Genomic DNA, 20484 nt, shown 5'->3' on the forward strand with positions numbered 1-20484 from the left:
TTAAGAATTAACTGTTCCCCAACAATGGCTGAAATTATTTCTTATAGATTTTAAATAAAAACAGTCAATAAACATCACTTCATCCAAAAGCATATACAGGTTTCCACAGAACTGATGAGAGATATGTATTCAGCCTATGTATAAACAAAGTTCTCATAATTTTTAAAAAAGCCTATCTGAGAAAACAACCTAATCCAGGGAAGACTTTGAACATGGAAGAAGAAAAGCTGTTTGTGATCTGAAAGCACATACTCTAGAGGACTTTACTATTTAAAAAGAAGAGGCTCAGCAGAGCATACTCTTCCAAGTGACCTTCCACAGTTCCCCTCAAAAGGTATAGCAGTTATCCCAATGTACACCTACTGTCACCTATTGCTCAAACAGTAACACTGCACTAATTGCTCCTCATTTAGCAAGTACCACATTTTAAACCCGGACTGATAAATTCCAGGCATTTCACTGGATTATCACAAGTGGGGGTTGGATGGCTGGATTCATCATTCCTTTCTGTTACTAAGAAATACCAAGGAGATTAATGCTTTCTGGATCTGGAAAGGAAAAAGTAGCTGCCTTCCAGGGTTCAGCAGCATGGCTTGGAAACCACACCACTGAATAAAGTAATGGGATGTACATGAAACCAGTTTATCAGAAAGGGATATATGGGAACCCTGATCCTCACGAAAAAACTCAGTACAGACTGACAAAATGTGAAGAGTGACAAGCTCTGCAAATGCAGCCTGTCTGTAAACTCACATACATAAATTCACACACAGAAGCAGTTTACAAAGTTGAAGACCCCCAGATGTCACCAATAGCACAAAGTACAAAAAAACCACTTTGCTTTAACGTGAAGCACCTCATGGCTCTGCACACAAATTCTGAAGCATTGACTAGCTCTGCCTTATGAGCCCAACATAAGAAAACCACTAACAACATAAATGTATACATTAAAAAAATTTCTGATTATGTTAATTTTCAGGATATTACATGTCAAATTAAACAACTGCAGTTATAGATTTCTGCTATAAATACCAGTTTTGGAGAAAGTGAAAGGTTAAAAAATTATCAGTCTCTATTAGAGAAAGCAACAAACTTGTTAACCTGACTTCTGCCATACAGCATTTATACTAATTCCTATTACACAAGAGCTTTTATCGGTTCTAAGAACTTGGTAACTTAAGTACTACTTGAAAATTTTGTCATCTTGAACTATAAGCAGGGAGAAAATATTAATCAGAAGAGGTAAACAGTGAGAAAACCAATCACAGTATTATTGAAATAAACTTTTCTGTGTAAGCTAGATAAATAAACAAACAAAACCACTATTTCAGATGAAATGCTTATTGCTGCAATAATGGATTTTTAATCTATATTAAGTGAACAACAGTGAAATTAAGCATTTGCCAAAATCCACACAGCATGAAGTGTTTTACACTCTATAGTCGTAAAACATCCACTGTTTTTTTGGGCTGGACTCAGTAAAGAGGATGCCTAATTTTTCAGAAGCTTAAATAGCCTTCTCCCTTTGCAAACAATTACAATTAGAAGACCTTTACTACATCTCCTGGAATAAAAGATTGTTTTAAAAATGGAATCTTGCACAAATTTACTTGGGAATCTTAGAAACAAAGAAGTGCAATTGCACCATAAGTTAGTAGAACCAACACATTTGTTAAACATATCTGTAAAGCCACTTCCTAATTTATGAAAAAATGGCACCTTTAAATGCACAGAACAGTTTGAATATCAAAAGGGCATAACATTCTTTAAAAATATAGAAAACTTACTTCAGTCTGCTAAGAAAGTGAAAACTAAATACTGCTGTTAAATGTTGGCACAAAAGATAACCCAATGTAAATCACAAAAAATGCTTTAGAAAAAAATAAAGGTGGGAATTTAAAAAAAAGTGAGGAGTACTGCATGGTAGAAAAACTAATGATATAATACAGTTTCCATCCAAACTATCAGAAGAATACTTTAGTTCAAATTCAACAAACTAATGGATAAAATTTGAAGTCTGAAAAGGATAAATATATTTACTACTCTCCAGTTGGTATTAACACAGTATTTATGTCCAGACCATTTAATTCCTATAGATTACCAAGCATTCCATACTGCAGTTAGGCAACAGAAGCTTTATAATATGCAGTTAAACCTAATTTATCAGGAAATAAATACACAATGCCAAACGGGTCCTTAGCTGTTAGTGTTGCTATTCTCACATACTTTGTTACAATGATAATAGCAAGAGAGTGAACCTCAGGAAGAAAAAATAAAATGCTTCAGCAAGTCTCTCTTACTGACTCAGGATAACTACTGTCATGTTCCAAAGACTACAGCTAGTTTTCCTTGGCTAGAAACTTGGGTCAAGCTTGACTCAAATATAGACAAGGCAGCAAAAATAAATACTCCAAAAATTACATCTAAAATTACCTGTTAGGTTAAAATATGCTGAACAAATGAATATCCCAGCAAAGGGATCTTACCAGTAAACAACATCCAGCGGTGCAAAATATTTCTTCATAATTAAGTCAGCAAAGTAAGCTTCTGTTTCTCTGCAGGCTGTGCCATTGCCAATCACAACAGTGCTGCAGCTTTGTGTGGGTTAAAAAACCAAATAATTACTCTCAAATATTCTTTTATACCTTTTCATGCATAGTATTCAATCCACCACAGTGATCAATACATCTGATTTTAGATAACACAAGGCCCAGATGTAATGAGAAAATATTCCTAGAAGCATCATGTTGTGTTTAATGTGGGGTTTACCACGTGACAGTTCATGAGATGACTCAAAAATTTTCACTTATTTGTAATGGGATTGTACAGTGGCAATATAAGCAGAAAAACCAAAAATGATACTTCATATTAATAAATGGAATGTTATTTATAGTCCTAAAATACTTTCATCTGGTATGAGTCATGAAAAAGAGCAAAAGCCAAAGCAATCAGCATCTTAATTCCTTAATGGAAATATCATAGTTTCCAACAGCTTGCAAGGTCATTCCCTCTGACTGCCCGCACCACAGCCACTCAGCCACCAAATCACCTTCTTTAAAGCCAATCTAATGCTTATAGACAAACTGGACTGTATGCTGTGGTAATTCAGCAGCTGACTCAGTAGACCAGATGTCTGTCCATGGACATAGTTGGACACAAATTTTTATCATGCTCCCCTGCTTGTAATTTCATCTGGAGAGCTACCTTTGCAGGATTTCCTTTGCTTGACAAAACTCTACTAAAACCTAATGTAGCTTTCGAAACAGAGAACGACTGATGAGTGATTTGGGAGTTGCCAGGGCTAGGAAGAGGAAGGCTGAACTTATTTCTTAGCTGCATGATAATTTCTATTCCCAAAAATAAGTGGATTAACAGTTTTATGGGGATACATTCATAGCACACAGCCCTACTCATAGCCATGGCTTGATTTGATGTTCTTCTAACATATATGTTCTGCAAAAACATGAACACAAAAGAAAAAGCAAGCTCTGAACTAGACTAAAGAAAATAAACCTCCAGTTAAATCAGTATATTTCTTATTGCACTCAAAATCAAGTCTTTCTATAGTGAAGATCTTCATTTGGTTTGGTAAGAAAGAGTAATAAATGGAAGTTTCTTAAGCATACTTGTACTGTAGCAGCAGCCTCTTTATCTTCTCAGCCTCACGAAATCCTTGACCAGAATGCAAGTAAACTACATCAGTATGGAGTATCTGACCTAGAACAAAAGACAAAGCCATTTGATTAAATCCACAAAGGTCCAAAGGCTATATCCTGCAGAACTACTGAAGTTAATTTGATAATTCACAAAGAAAGCTTCTTAATCAGTCATCTTTCCCTTGGATCTTTATATCCATTTAGAAGAAATGTATGGTTGGCACAGGACAAGAATGCTTTGGCTGGCAAAGAAAAACAAGCTAATGCATTTTGTAGTTCCCTGCAGACATATTCACATAACAAGTAATGAGCATCTAAAACTATTAGCAAATATAATGTATTAGATCACAGAGAAAAAGAGCAATTTACTATAAAATATTTATTGTTCTAGTGTACTACAATTTAGAAATCCAGTAAAGAGTAATGAAAATTAGAACGTCTAAGGACTCACAGTACATGAGTTCTAGAATTCCAATGCTAGCTGTTGTCATCATCCCACCTATCACATTTGCAAAGAACTGTATTAACCAGTACTGATAGCTAGTGGTGCAATGAAAGCTCAAACATTTACCTCACCTTTACTGCTTTCTAAAGAACACACCTTTCTTTACATTCTTCTGGGGTGGATATATTCTCAAGCAACAACAAAATAAAAGGAAAACAGTTTTTGCATAGGCCTAAAGAGGTGTGTATCACCTGAACAGACAAGAATGAAGTGGAAAGGCTCTGTTCCATATGTGAACTAAGAAGTTTTGCAAAATAAATGTTTCTGACCTCTTACATCAAACACACACTGCTAAACAAAAAGGGCTGAAAACGTGTCCAGATGTCCAAGACACTAACCATGAAAAAAAGCAATATTATAGAAAGTATTTAAATTCAAATTCTTTGTTAAACAATAAAAATGCCAGGTGTTCTCTTTGCTGACTATTGAGGGGCACAATCATTTCAACCAGTATTCAGGAAGGCAGAAGGCATTTTAAATTCTGTTTAAGAGAGCAGTAATAACACCAAAGAAGTCACTGGAATCCAGGTGACAAAAACTTAAGCTAGCTGAAGAAAGGACTCTATACAACAGGATGTGTAGAAAGCACTAAAAGCTTTACCAAAAAAAAGTTTAAAAAACCTACTTTTTAATAAATTTATCTTTACTCTAAATGAATGTATTTTTATCAATCCTTCAAAAAATGTTTGGAATTGAAACTTACTGGTTGGTGAAATAATTGCCAACTTGCAGCCATGTTTGTAGCCAGGATCTACTCCCATCAAAACACGGCCCCTCACAGGGCTGGTGAGAAGCAGCTGACGGAGATTTCTCCCAAACATCATCACAGACTCTTTCTCTGCATCAGATGTCAACTTGGATCTTAGAAGGATAGAAATAAAAGAAAAAAATGCAAAATATTTTTCTTTCAATTAACTTTCAAGTACACTTATTAGTTGTTCCAAAGTTGAAAGGCTTTTCCAATCATGTTTCCAACATCTTTAATTAAATGTTACAATTCAAATCAAGTTGTTGACACCTTTTTCAAAAGGATCAGCTATATATCATCTCATTCTTGTTCTAAGAAAGTCAGTCAATATAAAAAGTACAAGAGAAACACTTTTAAGAACATACACCCACCAACTACCATTCAAACAGGAACACATAATTTTGAGCAAAGAACAGCTTCCTTTCAAAGCCGATATTAATTGCAAGGAAAAGTGGCTTTGAAGGAGGCATGGATCAAATTCATCATAATTTTACAGCTCTAGCAAAAAATGACAACCCAGCAAAAAAAGGATGGTGGTTTACACTGAGAGATACCAGAGAGAAACTGGAAGGGTCCCTCCAATTAACTGCTAACACAGCATGATTCCTGAGGCATTTAATTTTGTCTTTGGATTGCATCATCTAACAGACATCAAAGAAGTGTGAAGACTTGAGCTTTTTCTAGGAGGGTATTCTGATTCCTCAGAACAAACTGTGAAGTTGCTGGGGCCACAGTGTTCCCTTTCTTTTCCAAATAATGTTCTTCAACAGAAAGAAGTAAGGTAGTGCAGTAAGGATTGACAACTTGAAGCACAAACACTTATTGCAGAGTGTCACAAGAAACAAATTAGTCTTGTTGAGTGAAGATGTAGAAAATTCACGATGTCTTACTTGTCAGATATGGCCAGCAAGAAAATGACTGACAAGTACAAGTATTTTCATCATGATATGGCACTTAAAAAAGAAATAAAACTGAAAGAGTAATGGGTACAAAAATATTCATCACCTCTCCGATTTCTTTTTCTTTTGCAGGTATTCATTATCACTTGCCTATGCATTACATTGTCAGTAACTCCAATAATTAGGGAATCAAAAGAAATCCAGTAAAGCCTTCATTCAAATGTAGCCAGTGCCCTTATTCTCCTTTTCTTTTTACTTACCACTGAAAAAACACTACTATCTTGGTTTATTTCAACAGAATGGAACCCACTGCATTACAGTTAACTAACCATATCAGAATGGGACAGGAAAAATTACTCAAGTTGTTTAGGTCAATCAGTGCATGGCACAAGTATGCTACAAATAGTTCAAAGAGAACCCTCATAAGGGCTATTTGACATGACAGAACACGAAGCCGTTCTGAGCAGTTTTTGGTTGTGGAAGAATTCAAAAGCCTGACTTGAATTTGCCCAGGATCCAACCAGTCAACCCTGTCTCATCCCACAGTGGTACAGAAAGAACTAATAAATCCTCATCATCTCTCATTTCTAAAGTAGTCCAGAGAGAGGTCTAGATCCTCTTTCACACATTACTGATGGAGCATTTCCTAGGGAAGTGTGCAACAGCAAAAGGCTCTCTTTTATCCATGTGCTCTTTGTTTCTGTATCAGGTAGATGAGATTATCACAGACAATTCAAAGAGAGATGGTGAAGGGCATACATGCATTATAAGGCTCCTTAGCAGTTCAAATGTGCCCTCTGCAAAGAGCAGACACTGTGTATCGCCACCAAAGGTGTGAATGGCTGCACCAGTTCAGCTAAATTGTCCCTCTATTTCAGTATTCCGCCTCCAAGTCTGTCTCCAAGCAGCTGCCAGAGCAGCTCCAGCATCTTTCTCAATCTTGTCCTAGCCTACAACTGCTTCCAGACTATTTCCTGTGCTTGACATTACTTGTCTCTTTACTAGCTCATAAGAGAGCTCTTGCTCACTTATCCAATGTCCTCCTGAAGACAGATAAATTTCTTTAATCCACAGAGTCTGCTGGCAGTGAGTTTTGCAGGTCCATCATAAACTGTGTAAATAGCTGCCACCTTTTGGTTGGAAACTGATTGTTTTTATTATGTTCCCCTAAGTCTTATACTGGAGGGGAGTAAAAATTTATCCCTAGAAATCTTGTTCCAATCTTCACACATTGTTTTTCTCTAAATCCTCCCTTTTCCAAGCTGGTCATAGTGTAGCCTTTTTTTTTTTTCTTTCTAGAGAAATTATTTCATTCCTCATTCCCCTTCACTGGGCCTTTTCCAGTTCCAGTGAATTGTTTTCCTACTTCCTACCCTCCTCCCCATGTGAATGGACCAAAATGGACAACAATATTCCAAATACAGACCACATAAATCAATGATTCTTTGTCTTTATTCCTTAACTAAATAATCTCATCTTCTGAGCACTTAACACTCACGTGGAGCTGTCTTCCACAGTGCCAAAGTGCTTCTCCTGTGGCAGGACAGCTCAGAGATAATAGTTTTACTTATGCAAAGATAACTGGTTCCTCTTGAAAGTACAATTTTACACTCATTTTCCACTGCATTTCAGTTGCTGTTCCATTTCTTAATCATTCAGTCTTGCAGCATCCTTCTTTCATGTTTCCCTTCTCTAATTAAAAAAAAAAAAATAAATCTAAACCACAGAACAAGCTTCTTCTAGGGAGAGTCCAGAGACAGAACAATTAGGTGCCACTTATGAAAACTTTGTTTTCTCTGGTCTCATAAGTGGCACCTAATTGTTCTGTCTCACAGAAGTACAGATCTTCTATACACATACAAAAGAGAATCAACCCATGCATGAAAATGAAGGTTAAAAGTGGCTTGTAGACAAGGGAATGGAATGCCCTTGGACCAGAGGCTTTGTACACAGACAGGCCAAGTTCCATCTTTCCACCTATCCCAAAGATACAGCTGCCCACAAGGCCAAGTCCTCCCACACTGCAAATTCCTGTCAGTCCATCTAAGAAGGGAGACTTGTGTAGGAATTAAAATTGCCCCTAAACACATGTTATTAGTTATTCAGCCTTATGGAAATCATGCTTAAAATTGGCATGGATATACAGCAACTTTTTACAGCAACAGGAAATGTTACTGAAATTGCCAGGTGTGTAGGGGGAATATCCTCTCTATTATGTAATATCCTGTGTTTTTAAATTTCAAATATAGACATCTCTTTTTTCTCTGTCTCTTACTCAACACTTGTATCAATTACATGATCTAGTGTCCGAAGCAGTGGCCCTTAATTTCAAGCCTGTTATAATCATTTGATCTTTTGGGAAAAAAACCCATCAAGCTACCCAAAACAATATAATACCTTTCTCTCTTTTTCAGTGTGTTACTGGCTTCATCCAAATGGCAAGATGTCCAGCTTCATGCTTTTCTAATTTACAACAGTTCACATTAATATGGCAGAGATAAAAGGCAGGGAGTAGTCCTCCTCTCTAAACACAAAAAAATGGCTATTTTGAAAAAAAAAAAACCCAACCAAAACCAAACAAATAAACCTCAAGACTCTTCAGTTCCTACTTTATGAAAAAATACAAATCCAGTCAGGACTCCAAGCCCCTCCCCTGAAGTCTACAAAGCACTCAGACTGTGTATCACTAACAGGTGTATTGCAATAAAATCAAAAAAACCTAATCACGATCTATTAGTTTCTATATTCAATGTTGTAAGATTCAGTTTTTAAACTGAGATTTAAAATTCCCCTCTCCCAATTACAGTCTGAGATGCAATCATTTCTGTGGAAAAATATCTGCAAAGTAGCTTCAGGTGTGAAACAAGAGCTATAGAGAAATGTTTGTGTCCCTGAAGACAGAGGAGAGAAAGCACTCTCTGCAAGAAAGCATGGAAAATTATGAAAGGATTATCCATTAAGAAATATGCCCATGCCACATCACTTGCATGAAACCCTGATGGAATCATTCCATGAAGTACTGCAACAAGACAAAACGTATTTGCAAGAGCCAATAGCAACAGTGGACATTATTATACCAGATACAAGAAATGATATCTGACAGAATGGAAGAAAGGAAATTAAACAATAAAGAAGGCAATGGTCTTGCTGGCAAGTTTCATTCTTCTTCTGATCACTAGAAGCACCAGCAATTTCAAGACATTCTTGGAAAATTTCCGTTCCAATATTTAATGATAATAAAAAGAAAAAAGAACAGCAGGAGGTGGGTTGGAAATATTCATGCTAAAAGGAGGTATTGAATACTTTAGCAGCCCTTTGCAAGAGTCAAAAAAAACAGGTCCTGGTGTGTCCGGAAAGAAAATAGGAGGAGGATAAGGGTTAAGTGGTCAGGGACCAGAATACTGTCAGGTGCTTTGAGTTCCTCTCTATAGGAAAGGTTTCAGATTTTCCTATCCAAACTCCACCAATCACGCAAAACCATCACAAAGAGTAAAACCTAAGCAGACATCCCCTCAGGAACCAGCAGCAAGCTTCGTATACTTCTCATGATTACTTGTGAGCTACATCTAATAAGCAGTATGGAAGGAAGCTTTTTTTTCCCCTTTCGATTAATCGAACAGAAAACCTTCAGCAACCTACAGCTCCAGCAGTCCTGTTACACACAACACAGGCCACAACACTCCTGTGGTACAAAGCACTGAATAAAAACACAGTAAAAGAGCCTTGACGCACCCCTATATGTCAGGTTGCTTAGTTCTCTTAAAACCAAACCCCACTAAAAAGTAGGTCTTTTTTATTTATTTTTAAAGAGTTTGATTGTAGAGATGGCTAGGAATGACAACTATTTTCACTCCCATGTGACAGAAGCCAACAACTGAACACTCCACCATGAGATGTTCACCACTTTGACCACAATAGACACAGTGCCTCCCCTAGAGTAACTACATGTATTGTGGTCACAAAATAATAAGTGAACTCAGTATTTTTAGAAATCTGTGAAATTCTAAGTAATAAAAAATCAGGCTCACTAACCAAAAGAGGTGAAGCAATCTTGCTTGCAAAGCAATAAGCAAACACAACATACTGTATTGAAGAAGTTCAAAAGCCACCGAAAATACATGCTGTCAAAATCTTGAGCTGATGGTTCTTTTCAAAGAGGTAGAACACAGATCATTCTTACAATAATGTTCATGAAAAGGTGTCAAGAAAACAGCTCCAATTCAAATACAAAAGCACACTCGGGAAAGTACAGAAGAAACATTTCACAATGTGGTTGCTGATTTTATGTACTAGATAGCATGTCATTTTGATACAAGTCATTTCAACATCTCTGGTCCAAGAAACAGGGTCTCTTTAATAAACTTCATGTTGAACTACCTCAAAAAAAGCATTAACATTTAGGTCACATATCAGATAACCTTGCCAGAATGAAGCATGCTATGTTTTGAGGAGCTTCTCTGGTATTGAAGAGCCACACCATAAGTACTGACAGCTATTAGATGATAAAACTCTTAAGTGACATATTAAGTAATTTCCACTATATGGTAAGCTCTTATACTACACCACAATACACCCTATTTAATTCATGCCAATTTGATACTAAGTTTAAAATTTCCTTTAAATTTGGAACAATATTATAGATCTTAAAAAGTGACATGATATCCACTGATGTCATTACTACAGTATCACCAGTAATAAGTTTACTGACTTCTCTAGAGACATCACAATACTCACAAAATAGTATCAGACTAACACTATGACTAATTAGTTTGCCACAAAATGCAGCTAGAAAACACAAGGGGTGCTTCTAAACTTAGCAATATTTGGCTGAGTTCTATTAGACAGGTAAAAGAGAGTGAGCCAGAGTGAGCCACTGACAGTATTATTGCTGTGACATGAAGAGATGTTTGAAAAATTCAGTGACATCATGGTTTATGTTGTTACAAGAATAAAGATACAACTATCATGATAACAGAGTTCTAAATTGTACTTTATTAGATAAATGTACAGTGTGTCTAGTATGTAAACATGTAAAATGTCTTCACAGAAGGATCTCATCTCTACTGTAGCCTAAACTGGACAGGGTCAGAAATTAAATCTATAGAACCAAGATTACATAGTTCATTTCTTCTGTAAGCACAGAGGATTAGAAACATGCTAATATTTTCAAATAGATAAATAATAGTCTAACAAAACATTGGGGAGGGAATTGCTAATAAAATCAGTACTAGGAAAATACAGATTTATTCCAGGCTTACCTGAATTCCCTACAGAGAAGAGGATATATAAGGCGTTTATACGCATCCTCTACAGAACTCCGTAGTAGCCTCATAAATTCTGGTTTTAAAAATTGTTTTGGTCTCCATCTGCACAAGATTGGAAGAAAAATAAAAAATATTTTAAGAACACATGCAAACAGCTAGATAAAAAAGAAATTTCCCTGAAAGTCTTCTACATTACTAAATCCTATAAACTGCAGAATTACTACAATAATTAGGAAATAAATGAGTCAAATATGAAAGGAATGATATGAAATAACATTCAAATATGAAATTGCTCATAGTTCTAATATCACACAAGAGACAGGCTTTTCTTAGGTATTAGAACACAATTATGGTTTATGTTTTAAAGAAAACAAAAAAACATTCTCCACTTTGAGAAGTCAAAGCTTATTATAAGAACAAAGAACTTGGTTCCATATTACCTTTAGGGTTGCATTGTTTGCTATTCCTCAATACAACAGAAAAAATGACTAGACATCCTCTGTGATTGTCACTGCAGAATTACTGAAAAAAGGCAACCATGCACAGATGGAGATTAAGGAGCTAAACTAATAAATTAAACCCAATTCAAATTTCATTTGGGATGCATTGAATAGCTCTATTCAACTTCTAAATGAATTCCTACTAATTTTGCTGCAGTTCTTAACCACAAAAGCCAAAAAACTTACAAATTGTTTTCCTATTTTACCTGCTACTAATATATTTGAAGTGTAAATAATAATATAGGAAAAGGAAAAATTAAATAAACAATACCAACCAAAAACAAAACTGTTTTCCAACTTTTTCTTAGCCTTGAACTCTTTTCTAGGGAGAGTGCATGGTAACTATGTAACTATAACAACAAGTAGTTCAAATTCTGCTGTAAAATACACCTCACTCTCAAAGCTTCCTAGATATTTAATCAATTGATCTTTTTGTTGTGGGTGAAGTTCCATGAAGGAGGGTGTGGTGGGATGTGGGTTGGGGTGTGTGTGTGTGAGTCCTTGAAGAAGCAGAACTGACTCATTAAGACTGGCCACCCTGTGAGAAGAGACTGAGGTGAAGGAGAAGCAACCAGATATATTATACTTAACAGAAACAAATACTACTGACATTTTCTATTAAAGTCCACCTGTTTTTACTGCTTTAAAAAAAATGCAAGTTTTCTAAGTTTTTTGCTCAGATAGCTTGTTTTTTTAAAGGAAACATGCTAGAATTATGGTCATAATGTGTCCAGCTGCAGCAAAAACAGAGCTGAATTTTACTTTTGACCTTGTTTGTTTGCAGCCACTCATAAATACTGAGAACTCTAAATTGCTCCTAACCAAACAGCTTTTCAGTTGTCTAAAGGGATCTGCAACTTCCTGAAACAGCTTTTCTAAGTGTCTCTATATGATAGCTGAGAAATGTGTGATTGAGTCAACCCTTCATTGAGCAGAGAGACACAGGAGCAGAATTAAGCCCACTGTTCAGTTTTATAATATTCAGGGCTGTAATTCAGTGCTTAGCCACATGACCTCATCACTTTGCTAACAGTTTTTGCAAATAGCTCCATCATACTTATTTGTAACTAGAGACTCTTTCCATACCTATATAAAACTGAGAAACGTTTTAAATCCTGCTATTGCAATCACATTCTGTAAACATAAAGGTTTTACAGGTGCAAGTATGAATACCCCAGAAAACATCCTCAGCACAAATAAGAACGAATTTGGAAACCTGGTAGCTGTTTCCCCCTCTCTTACATCTATTAAAGCCAGTTAACAAACTTTTCCTCCGTAAATAGGTTGTCGCAACAGATATTTTTATTACCTGCCTATAGATAAGTAAAAATTTAGGCAACATTCTGTTAGAAATTGCTACAAATGAGAAAACATTCAAACAGCAACATCAATCGTAGCAAATACTGTAGTTTAATAATTTCAATACTTCTTGAGAGAAGAGAAAAACACTTTGGTGCAAAAAGCAAAGCAAAATCATGTGTGTGTATTTTTAAAGATCATCAGAGCCCAGTTAAGCCTCCCTCTAAGAATGGATTTTCCTTGATTATTTAATCAAGATCTAGCTTTTGAAGCCAAATTTTTAAAAAGCTCCATACAAATAGTATCATCTTACTCTGATCATCAGCTCTCCAAGTCCTAGTGCTCACAACAGGGACCACAACATAAATGGCTTAGACTACTGAGACACCCGAGGGTGGAACTACACATAAACAGAATTAACAGAGCCCATGTTAAGAACCACCAGTACTTCTTAATAACTGCTCCAGGAAGAGCTCAGCCAGGCTTTTAGACCTGAAGGAAAAACAGCAGAGCTTTGTGTTCCTCCAAGACATTAAATAAAACATGTACCAAGTTGGTAACCACAGAGAAAGCAAGCCTTTAAGGCCTGTACCATGGACTTTACACAGGATCTGAGATACTTGACTGGAAACTGAAAAACCATCATCAAACATCAAATTTCATTTTCAAGGCTTCAATTCCACTTGGGAACAAACTCTCACCCCATCTCACTTGGGAACAACTTCATGTTGTTTCTACACTCAAAGCCAGCTAAGCAGCCCCTCTCTGGCTCTCTCATTGATCTTTTTTCTGTGTTCACTTTCACAACAAAGTCTTTGGGACCAGTAGGGTCCTAGTGTTAATGGAAGTAGGTTCAATGTCAAAACACAGAGATGCCATTTTCTGGGGAAAAATGCAATCCATAGTGCCAGGCATGAGAATATTCCTGAGTTTTCTAAACAAACCCAAATTGCAAGGAAACAGATGCTTACACAGGCTAATAAACATTCTGAACTTGCAAAAAAAGTATAATATTCTTAGACAGCATCTACACAGATCTCAATGCAATATGGAACTCTAGTTCTCCAAACTCACTTTTTAATGCAGGAGTATTTAATGTTAAAAAAATTGTTTCAGAAGAACACAAAAAGTTCAGAATATTTGCTACTAATCCACTAGGCAGTAGGTGATACTGTTTTCTAGCTAAAATACTGGCCAAATTCTGTAGCAAGCTGGCATTTCTGGTTCTGCAATTGATTTTGTGTATGATCTCTAGCAAATTACTTAATACCTTTGCAAAGTTTTTAAACCATCGACTCAAAAAAAAGTTATTAACCTTCTGGTTTAACCAGCAAATCAATACAATGAAAATAATGCAAATTCCACCCCTGGACAACAATTTCAAAGCTTGCAGGGCAGATTACACATTTATTATTTGTCAGTTTTATAACACAGTTGTCAATCTAAGAAGGAAGATCAGAATCTGTCCTCGGTGTTAATGCAGAAAGATTAAAACCATTCCTTCAGAAGTTTTATAATGGTGGAAAAGTGTCCTTAAATAGTAAAAAGCCATAAGCATGCAGCAGTCCTTATGAGTGCTAAATATTAATAAGTATTCACTTCCAAGGTCAATATTCTTCTTATCCCAGGATGACTCACAAAAGGGTAACCAACCAAAAATATCTCAATTTACATGCCACTTTTATTTGTGTAGCAGTGACAAGCTGTTCCATTATCTGTGGTCCGCAGTGCTTCCAAATTCTGTCATGGATGCAGTAAAAGCAAGACTGACAGCTATGTTCTGCTTACAGAATATACATCTTGAGGGGAGGACAGAAATTCTGCTACAGGTACTAAAAGTAGAAAGAAACAGGTATGTTTGTGACTCCTGATACTTTCCTGGAAACAAAAAAAGGTTACTTAGCATAATATGATCTACGAGTAACAGTACCTGGCCAAAAATACTTTAATACTTTCAGAGCCCTATTCTTTCCTTTCCTTTCAGAGGGAAACAGCCCTATTAAATTTCTACAGTGAAAAGGAACACTTTTACCACATCCATTTCTTGGAGTTGTTGTGAAAAAGAAATACACGATAAAGCAGCATCACTGTATTCAGTTTTATACATTAAAAGGTGCATTTCTTCCTATTTTTCTTCCCCCTTTTGGTTATTCATTTTTAAGATGCAAAGGAAGGAGTTTCTAAGACACCACCAGAACAATGCCTAATATCTTAAACAACTGAGAAAGAGAAAGTAATTTTTTATACACGCAAGGAAGATGCACTGTTTGGATCACAATATTCTCCAACAGAGAACATCAAGGTACAGTTTCCAAGAACAAAACTGACAGATACTGCACAAAACCCATATAGTTAACCTGAACTTTTGCAGAAGACCTTGAAAGTTATGCAACACTACACAAATCACTACAGGCCTAAAAATTCCAGAAAACTTATATGAACAAATCAGTAAGAAAGAAAATAATCTGGTTTTTACAGTCCAGTTTTCTAACTTAAACAGAGATTGAAATGCAAGAGATGGTTCACACAATATGGGAGAGCTATGCATTGAAGGCAGTTACATTTATGCTTGTGTGTTAAATCCATTAAGTTCTTTTTAAATATGTAATTCCTCACGTTTGTGAAACTTGAAGTTATGTACTTCACAGACCTAAAATATGACAGCCCTATTTAACCATTGCAATTGAGCATATGAAGATATTTTTGTAAGTTTGGAGTATACTCTATTGGATTCTACCAAGTCCTTTCAGTAAAGGCTAGGATGTGATGCTTATTACAATTTGAAAATATATTCACATTTCACCAGCCTTTGCATATGTTTAAAAAAAATTCAATTGCTTGAATAATGGTGCCAGAACTTGCAAATATAGCCCAAGGCATGATCTTTCCAGCATGCTACAGCAGTTGGAAATACAGAGTAAGAATTATCCACTTGCTAATTTAATCTAATCTAATAAATATTTGTTTAATTTGCTCTCTTAATGTAACAAGACATATGAGATACACTTCAGTATGCAGCTGTCTATAGAAAAAAGAGATTTCTGTAAAAATACGTATCCATGCAGACCTTTCATTGACACACCACCAACAGAATTCATTCTTCACCCCGTCAGGAATGTTGACCTTCACTGTCAGGATCTTCAGATTTTCCCCTCGGTTAATGGCCAGAATCTGAGTGCAAACATAAATGGCAGAGACAGATGACACACAAAATATCCAAAAGATAAACTTATCAACATTTGTGTACGCACTTGCTTGACATTCTGTAGCAAATCAGGATGGTGGTACAGTAAATCAGTTCACAAAGTACTAGCATGTACAGATAACATCCACAATTTAAACACAGATTAAGTCATGCCATGGCATAACAAATAATACATTTTTTTCCTGGAGTCTGCAATCTTATGATCCAGTTTAATATTAAACATACTTATACTGCAAGACAGCATGAATTGTGGTGGTGGAACAATCTTATTTAATAATCCAAATTAAAACTCAAGAAATTAACTGAAGAGTGATTCCAATCAGAACTAGACCTCAGAAACAGAAAAAGTTACTTCTATGCTTCAGATTCCATTTTTCTTCCCATTATTAATCCAAATTTTAAATTAGTTATGAATCAGAACTTGTGACACAGACATGCTCAGCTTAATTTGAAAGAGGATGAATTTAATTATTCATGCCTAATTCACAAATAGCAGAAAAGGATGTAAACACTCTCTTTAGAGTAACACTTCTGCCTCAAACCATATGCACGTACTTTTGACAGAGGGTTGTTCACTTAACTCTACAGTCATGATCTAAAGCTACATTTGGTTGCATACATGCTACCTGTACACAGAGTTCAATTTTAAATGGAAGACTATGACTCCACATTTAAAACCAGAATCACAACACAAGTAGTGGATCCTGGAGGATTCTGGTGGATAACTCCTAGTCTAATCCCACTATGGAGACACTGAATATTCACCTTAATACTAAGAAAAAACTCAATGATGAGTGATTTTAGAAACAGAATAATACTTGGAAGCAAATAAAATGCACATCTTTAGATTTCATATTTCCTTCCAAAGTATTTTAAAGTAGAAAAATACCAAAAATCAGAAACCCGCTCAAAGCTGACATTCCTGTATGACTACACATGTTGCTGTATGTAGCAGGCCCTGAGCACTGTCACAACAGAGCATTCTGTGTCAATCATGAACTTTAATTCAATCACTAGCTAACTCAGACATGTCACATATGTTAAATACAATGGTTTAAAATGACTCCAGGACATAGTACCAATTTATATTCCTCAGCCTTACTGCTCCTGTGACATACCAGGCCTGACATATCATTGAACAACAAAGCTAATAATAAAGATTGCATGTGAAATATTATAGCATCTGGTACCTTGACTGCCAAAGCAAATGTTTTCACGTAGAAATTAGAAAGACACATTTTAACAAATCAAATGCTTTCACATTTATTCTGACTTTTTAAAAAGAGAGAAAGCTAAATGTCAAGTTAAAATGAAATCAAAGTGATGCTCACAACAGAGAATATATCTGATAGAATTATAGTGTCATCATTCAGCATGCTGTCAGCAGGGTCAATATTTGCATCACATTTTGTTTCCTGGCACTACATCTGCAGACTGTGTCAGTCACCTGAACATAAACCAGCTGCTAATGCAGTCACTAATATTATCTATATTTTTTATTCTCAAACAATCTGACTATCCTCTTCTAAGTGACATATTTACAGAAGAATTACCATCCAATAAATGCTCAGTTAAGAATGTAATTACTCAATTTCTCCCTCTAATATAATAATGCTCTTTTTGTTTAGTTTGGTTTTTTAAGTAACAGGTTAAAATCTGGCTATTCTAGTCACAAAGCAGTCTTCACTTCTGGAAAAAGACTGTTTTTATATGACATTGGAACAGATCCAGGGCAAGGGTTGTTAGAAACAACATACATTTTTCAGAGAAAGCAAGAACAACAATATGATCCAGTCACAAGATTCATCAAACCTTATTCTGTTTACCCTAAAAACACAACATGCTTCATTTTGCACAGTTCTCTTATATGTTGCATATTGACTTAAACTCATGGAATAAGTTCTGTATACTTTGCCAAGGACTTTAAATTCCAATTCCTTTTTAAGTCTGAGATTGAAAATAGAGCATTTGCCTCAAATGGTACACTTAATTCATGAATTCTTTTCCTCCCACTATTTCAGTCATCTCCAAATACAGGAAAGCAACCCCAAGGCGTACACAAACACTAAACTGTTTACAGTTAGTCAAAAACTCAAATAAACTCTTGAAAGATTTTTTTTTCCTTAGTTATGACAGTGTTGGTATTGCTTCTCAGCTATGTCCTAAGAGAGTCCAGTCAGGTTCTCCCTGCTGCCAAAGGAAGAAGCTGTGACTGAATCTCCTGCTAGCAAAATGTTCCAGCTGGAAACACCCACAGCGTATCTGACCATGTCAAAATCTGGAGTCAGCTTTTAAAGCTGACTAAAACAAAGTTTTTTTCTCATTACAGTTTAGTATTTTAACTTTTTTAAACAACCTGACTCCACACCAGTCCTGATTACTTCAGGACTCAAACAAGACAAAATGACATGTCTCAGCAGACAAAATGACAGTGGCACAGGAAGTAACCCAGACCTACAGCAGAACCAAGCTGCAGCACAGCTTACTGCACATCACTTAAACTCACTGCAACACATGCTGCAAGGCACACCCACAGCTGCCAGGGCTTTGGTCACAAAGGCACAGCTTGTTCTCCTACAGGTAACATGCCAGGCTACTGTGCACCCTCCACACTCACATCTAACCAGAGCAGAGTTAGGGTTGTACCCAGGTCTTTAAGATCACTTGCACTTCCATACTCAGGTGATTGTAAGTTTCAGTGTGGTATTTTACAGAATCTTGTGTTTGCAGTTCTGAAAAGAGGTGATTTAAAGCTGACTTGTGCCTCTGCCTAAAGGCATTCAGAACACTCGTCTGTATACAGCCATGATAGCAGTTGAGAAGGTCTTCAAAGCAGTAAGCTCTACAATGGTTCTTCAAACACACCTATTTAACCTAAAGTTCTTGGGGATTAGTAAATTATATAAATCACTCTGAGGTTCAGGCTTTCCTATATCTTTTTAAGGTATAAGCTTCTTTTCATAATCCAAACCAGAGAATTCCTCCACTTGAAGACATTTTGAACTCTATTCTTAAAGAATATATTTTTGCCAATTTTAAATGCACAAGGAACTATCTCTTCATAGTCTTAAGTGAAGGAAAAAATAAAGACTTATGTATTGAGAAAAGGATGGCCATAACCCAAGGAAATAACATCAAAAAATGGCAATTTGCATCAGTAGGGGAATAAGGTTAAGTAAAAAAGAAAATTAAGATGATGAGAAAATCATGATTGCAAAAGTACAATACCAGGATTTAAGCTTTATGAAGAAATGGCAGATAAAGGAAAAAACCCTCTTCTTATTTCATTATCAAAATACAAAAGCAAGAAAGACAGAAACTGAAAAAAGAACCCAAGAACCAAAAACAGACATGAAAAGTTACACTATATTTATAATACAGCAAATCTTACATGTCAGAAACTGTCATAAAACCCATTTTTTTCTCAACTAGTACAGAGAGACCTGTCACACCTTGATCCCTGAAACCTCACTGAAGCACAAGCAACTCAAGACTTCTATAATTCACAGTACATAAATATTCAGTGTATTAGAATAGCTGATAGCAGAAATATACGGATAAAAGGGACCACATAAGTGTGCAAAACCATCCCATGATTACAGGACTACCAGCTGTAAAATCAGTGCTTATTACATCTCTGAAGAGCCAGAATGGGTAAAGAAAGAGGTATTCAGATTAGCAGCAGGCACAGGAAAGAATAAACCAAAGCAGACTGAGCTAATCATAACATCAAACACACAAACTAAGGGCACATCCTGGACAAAAAACAGTGCAGCCACATAATCAAAGTGCTGACCAGGTTTGGGAAATACAGTTTTGAGCCCTCACTGCAGCTAAGCAACAGTTTTCCTTAAGTAAAAAAAAGGATGCCTTGAACAAGAACGAAATCATACCATCACTCCAGGAAACACTTATGCAACATGTACTGAGTGAACATCATGGTATTCACCACTGTGAGAGCAGGTAAAACCAAACACTCTTTCCCAGCTAAAGTATTTCTTCAACAAAAAAGGACACAAAAGAACCCATATATCACAACATGATGAATCCAATGTCACCACAGTAGCCAATAGATTGCTCTATCAACATTTCCCAGCTCTATGGAAGCAACTTTTCACCAGATAACTATCAATATAGGTACAGTAAATGTTCATGGTTATTACAAGAGAAAAACCACAGGTACCTCTTTAAACAGCTATGCAAGAACAGCCCACTGAAATCAACAATAGCTATTTAGTCTTTCACCTAACACCCTTCATATTGGGAAGGGGAAAAACAGCTTAAAAATTAGCCTACCCATGTTGTGAAATTTTTTTTTGTAAGAAATTAATCCTTAATTAATTCAAAATACACTGGTTTAAAACAGAAAGCACAGAAAAAATGAGAGCATATCAGAGCCTTCTAAAGG

At 36.0% G+C, this 20484-nt stretch overlaps 1 protein-coding gene across 6 annotated transcripts in view; it reads right to left on the reverse strand.

Moving 5' to 3' along the window:
- SRBD1 (S1 RNA binding domain 1) overlaps nt 1–20484 on the reverse strand; it is a 124752-nt gene that overhangs the window by 87645 nt on the left and 16623 nt on the right. For all 6 annotated transcript variants that reach the window (XM_064414461.1, XM_064414458.1, XM_064414456.1 and 3 more), the window contains 5 exons: nt 15939–16042; nt 11067–11174; nt 4865–5022; nt 3627–3717; nt 2487–2594 (listed from right to left, as the gene is read on the reverse strand). In XM_064414461.1, coding sequence (XP_064270531.1) covers nt 2487–2594; nt 3627–3717; nt 4865–5022; nt 11067–11174; nt 15939–16042 — 569 coding nt within the window. The remainder of the gene's footprint in view (nt 1–2486; nt 2595–3626; nt 3718–4864; nt 5023–11066; nt 11175–15938; nt 16043–20484) is intronic.

The sequence above is a fragment of the Passer domesticus genome, chromosome 3 (genome assembly GCF_036417665.1).
Source record: "Passer domesticus isolate bPasDom1 chromosome 3, bPasDom1.hap1, whole genome shotgun sequence".
Lineage (NCBI taxonomy): Eukaryota > Metazoa > Chordata > Aves > Passeriformes > Passeridae > Passer > Passer domesticus.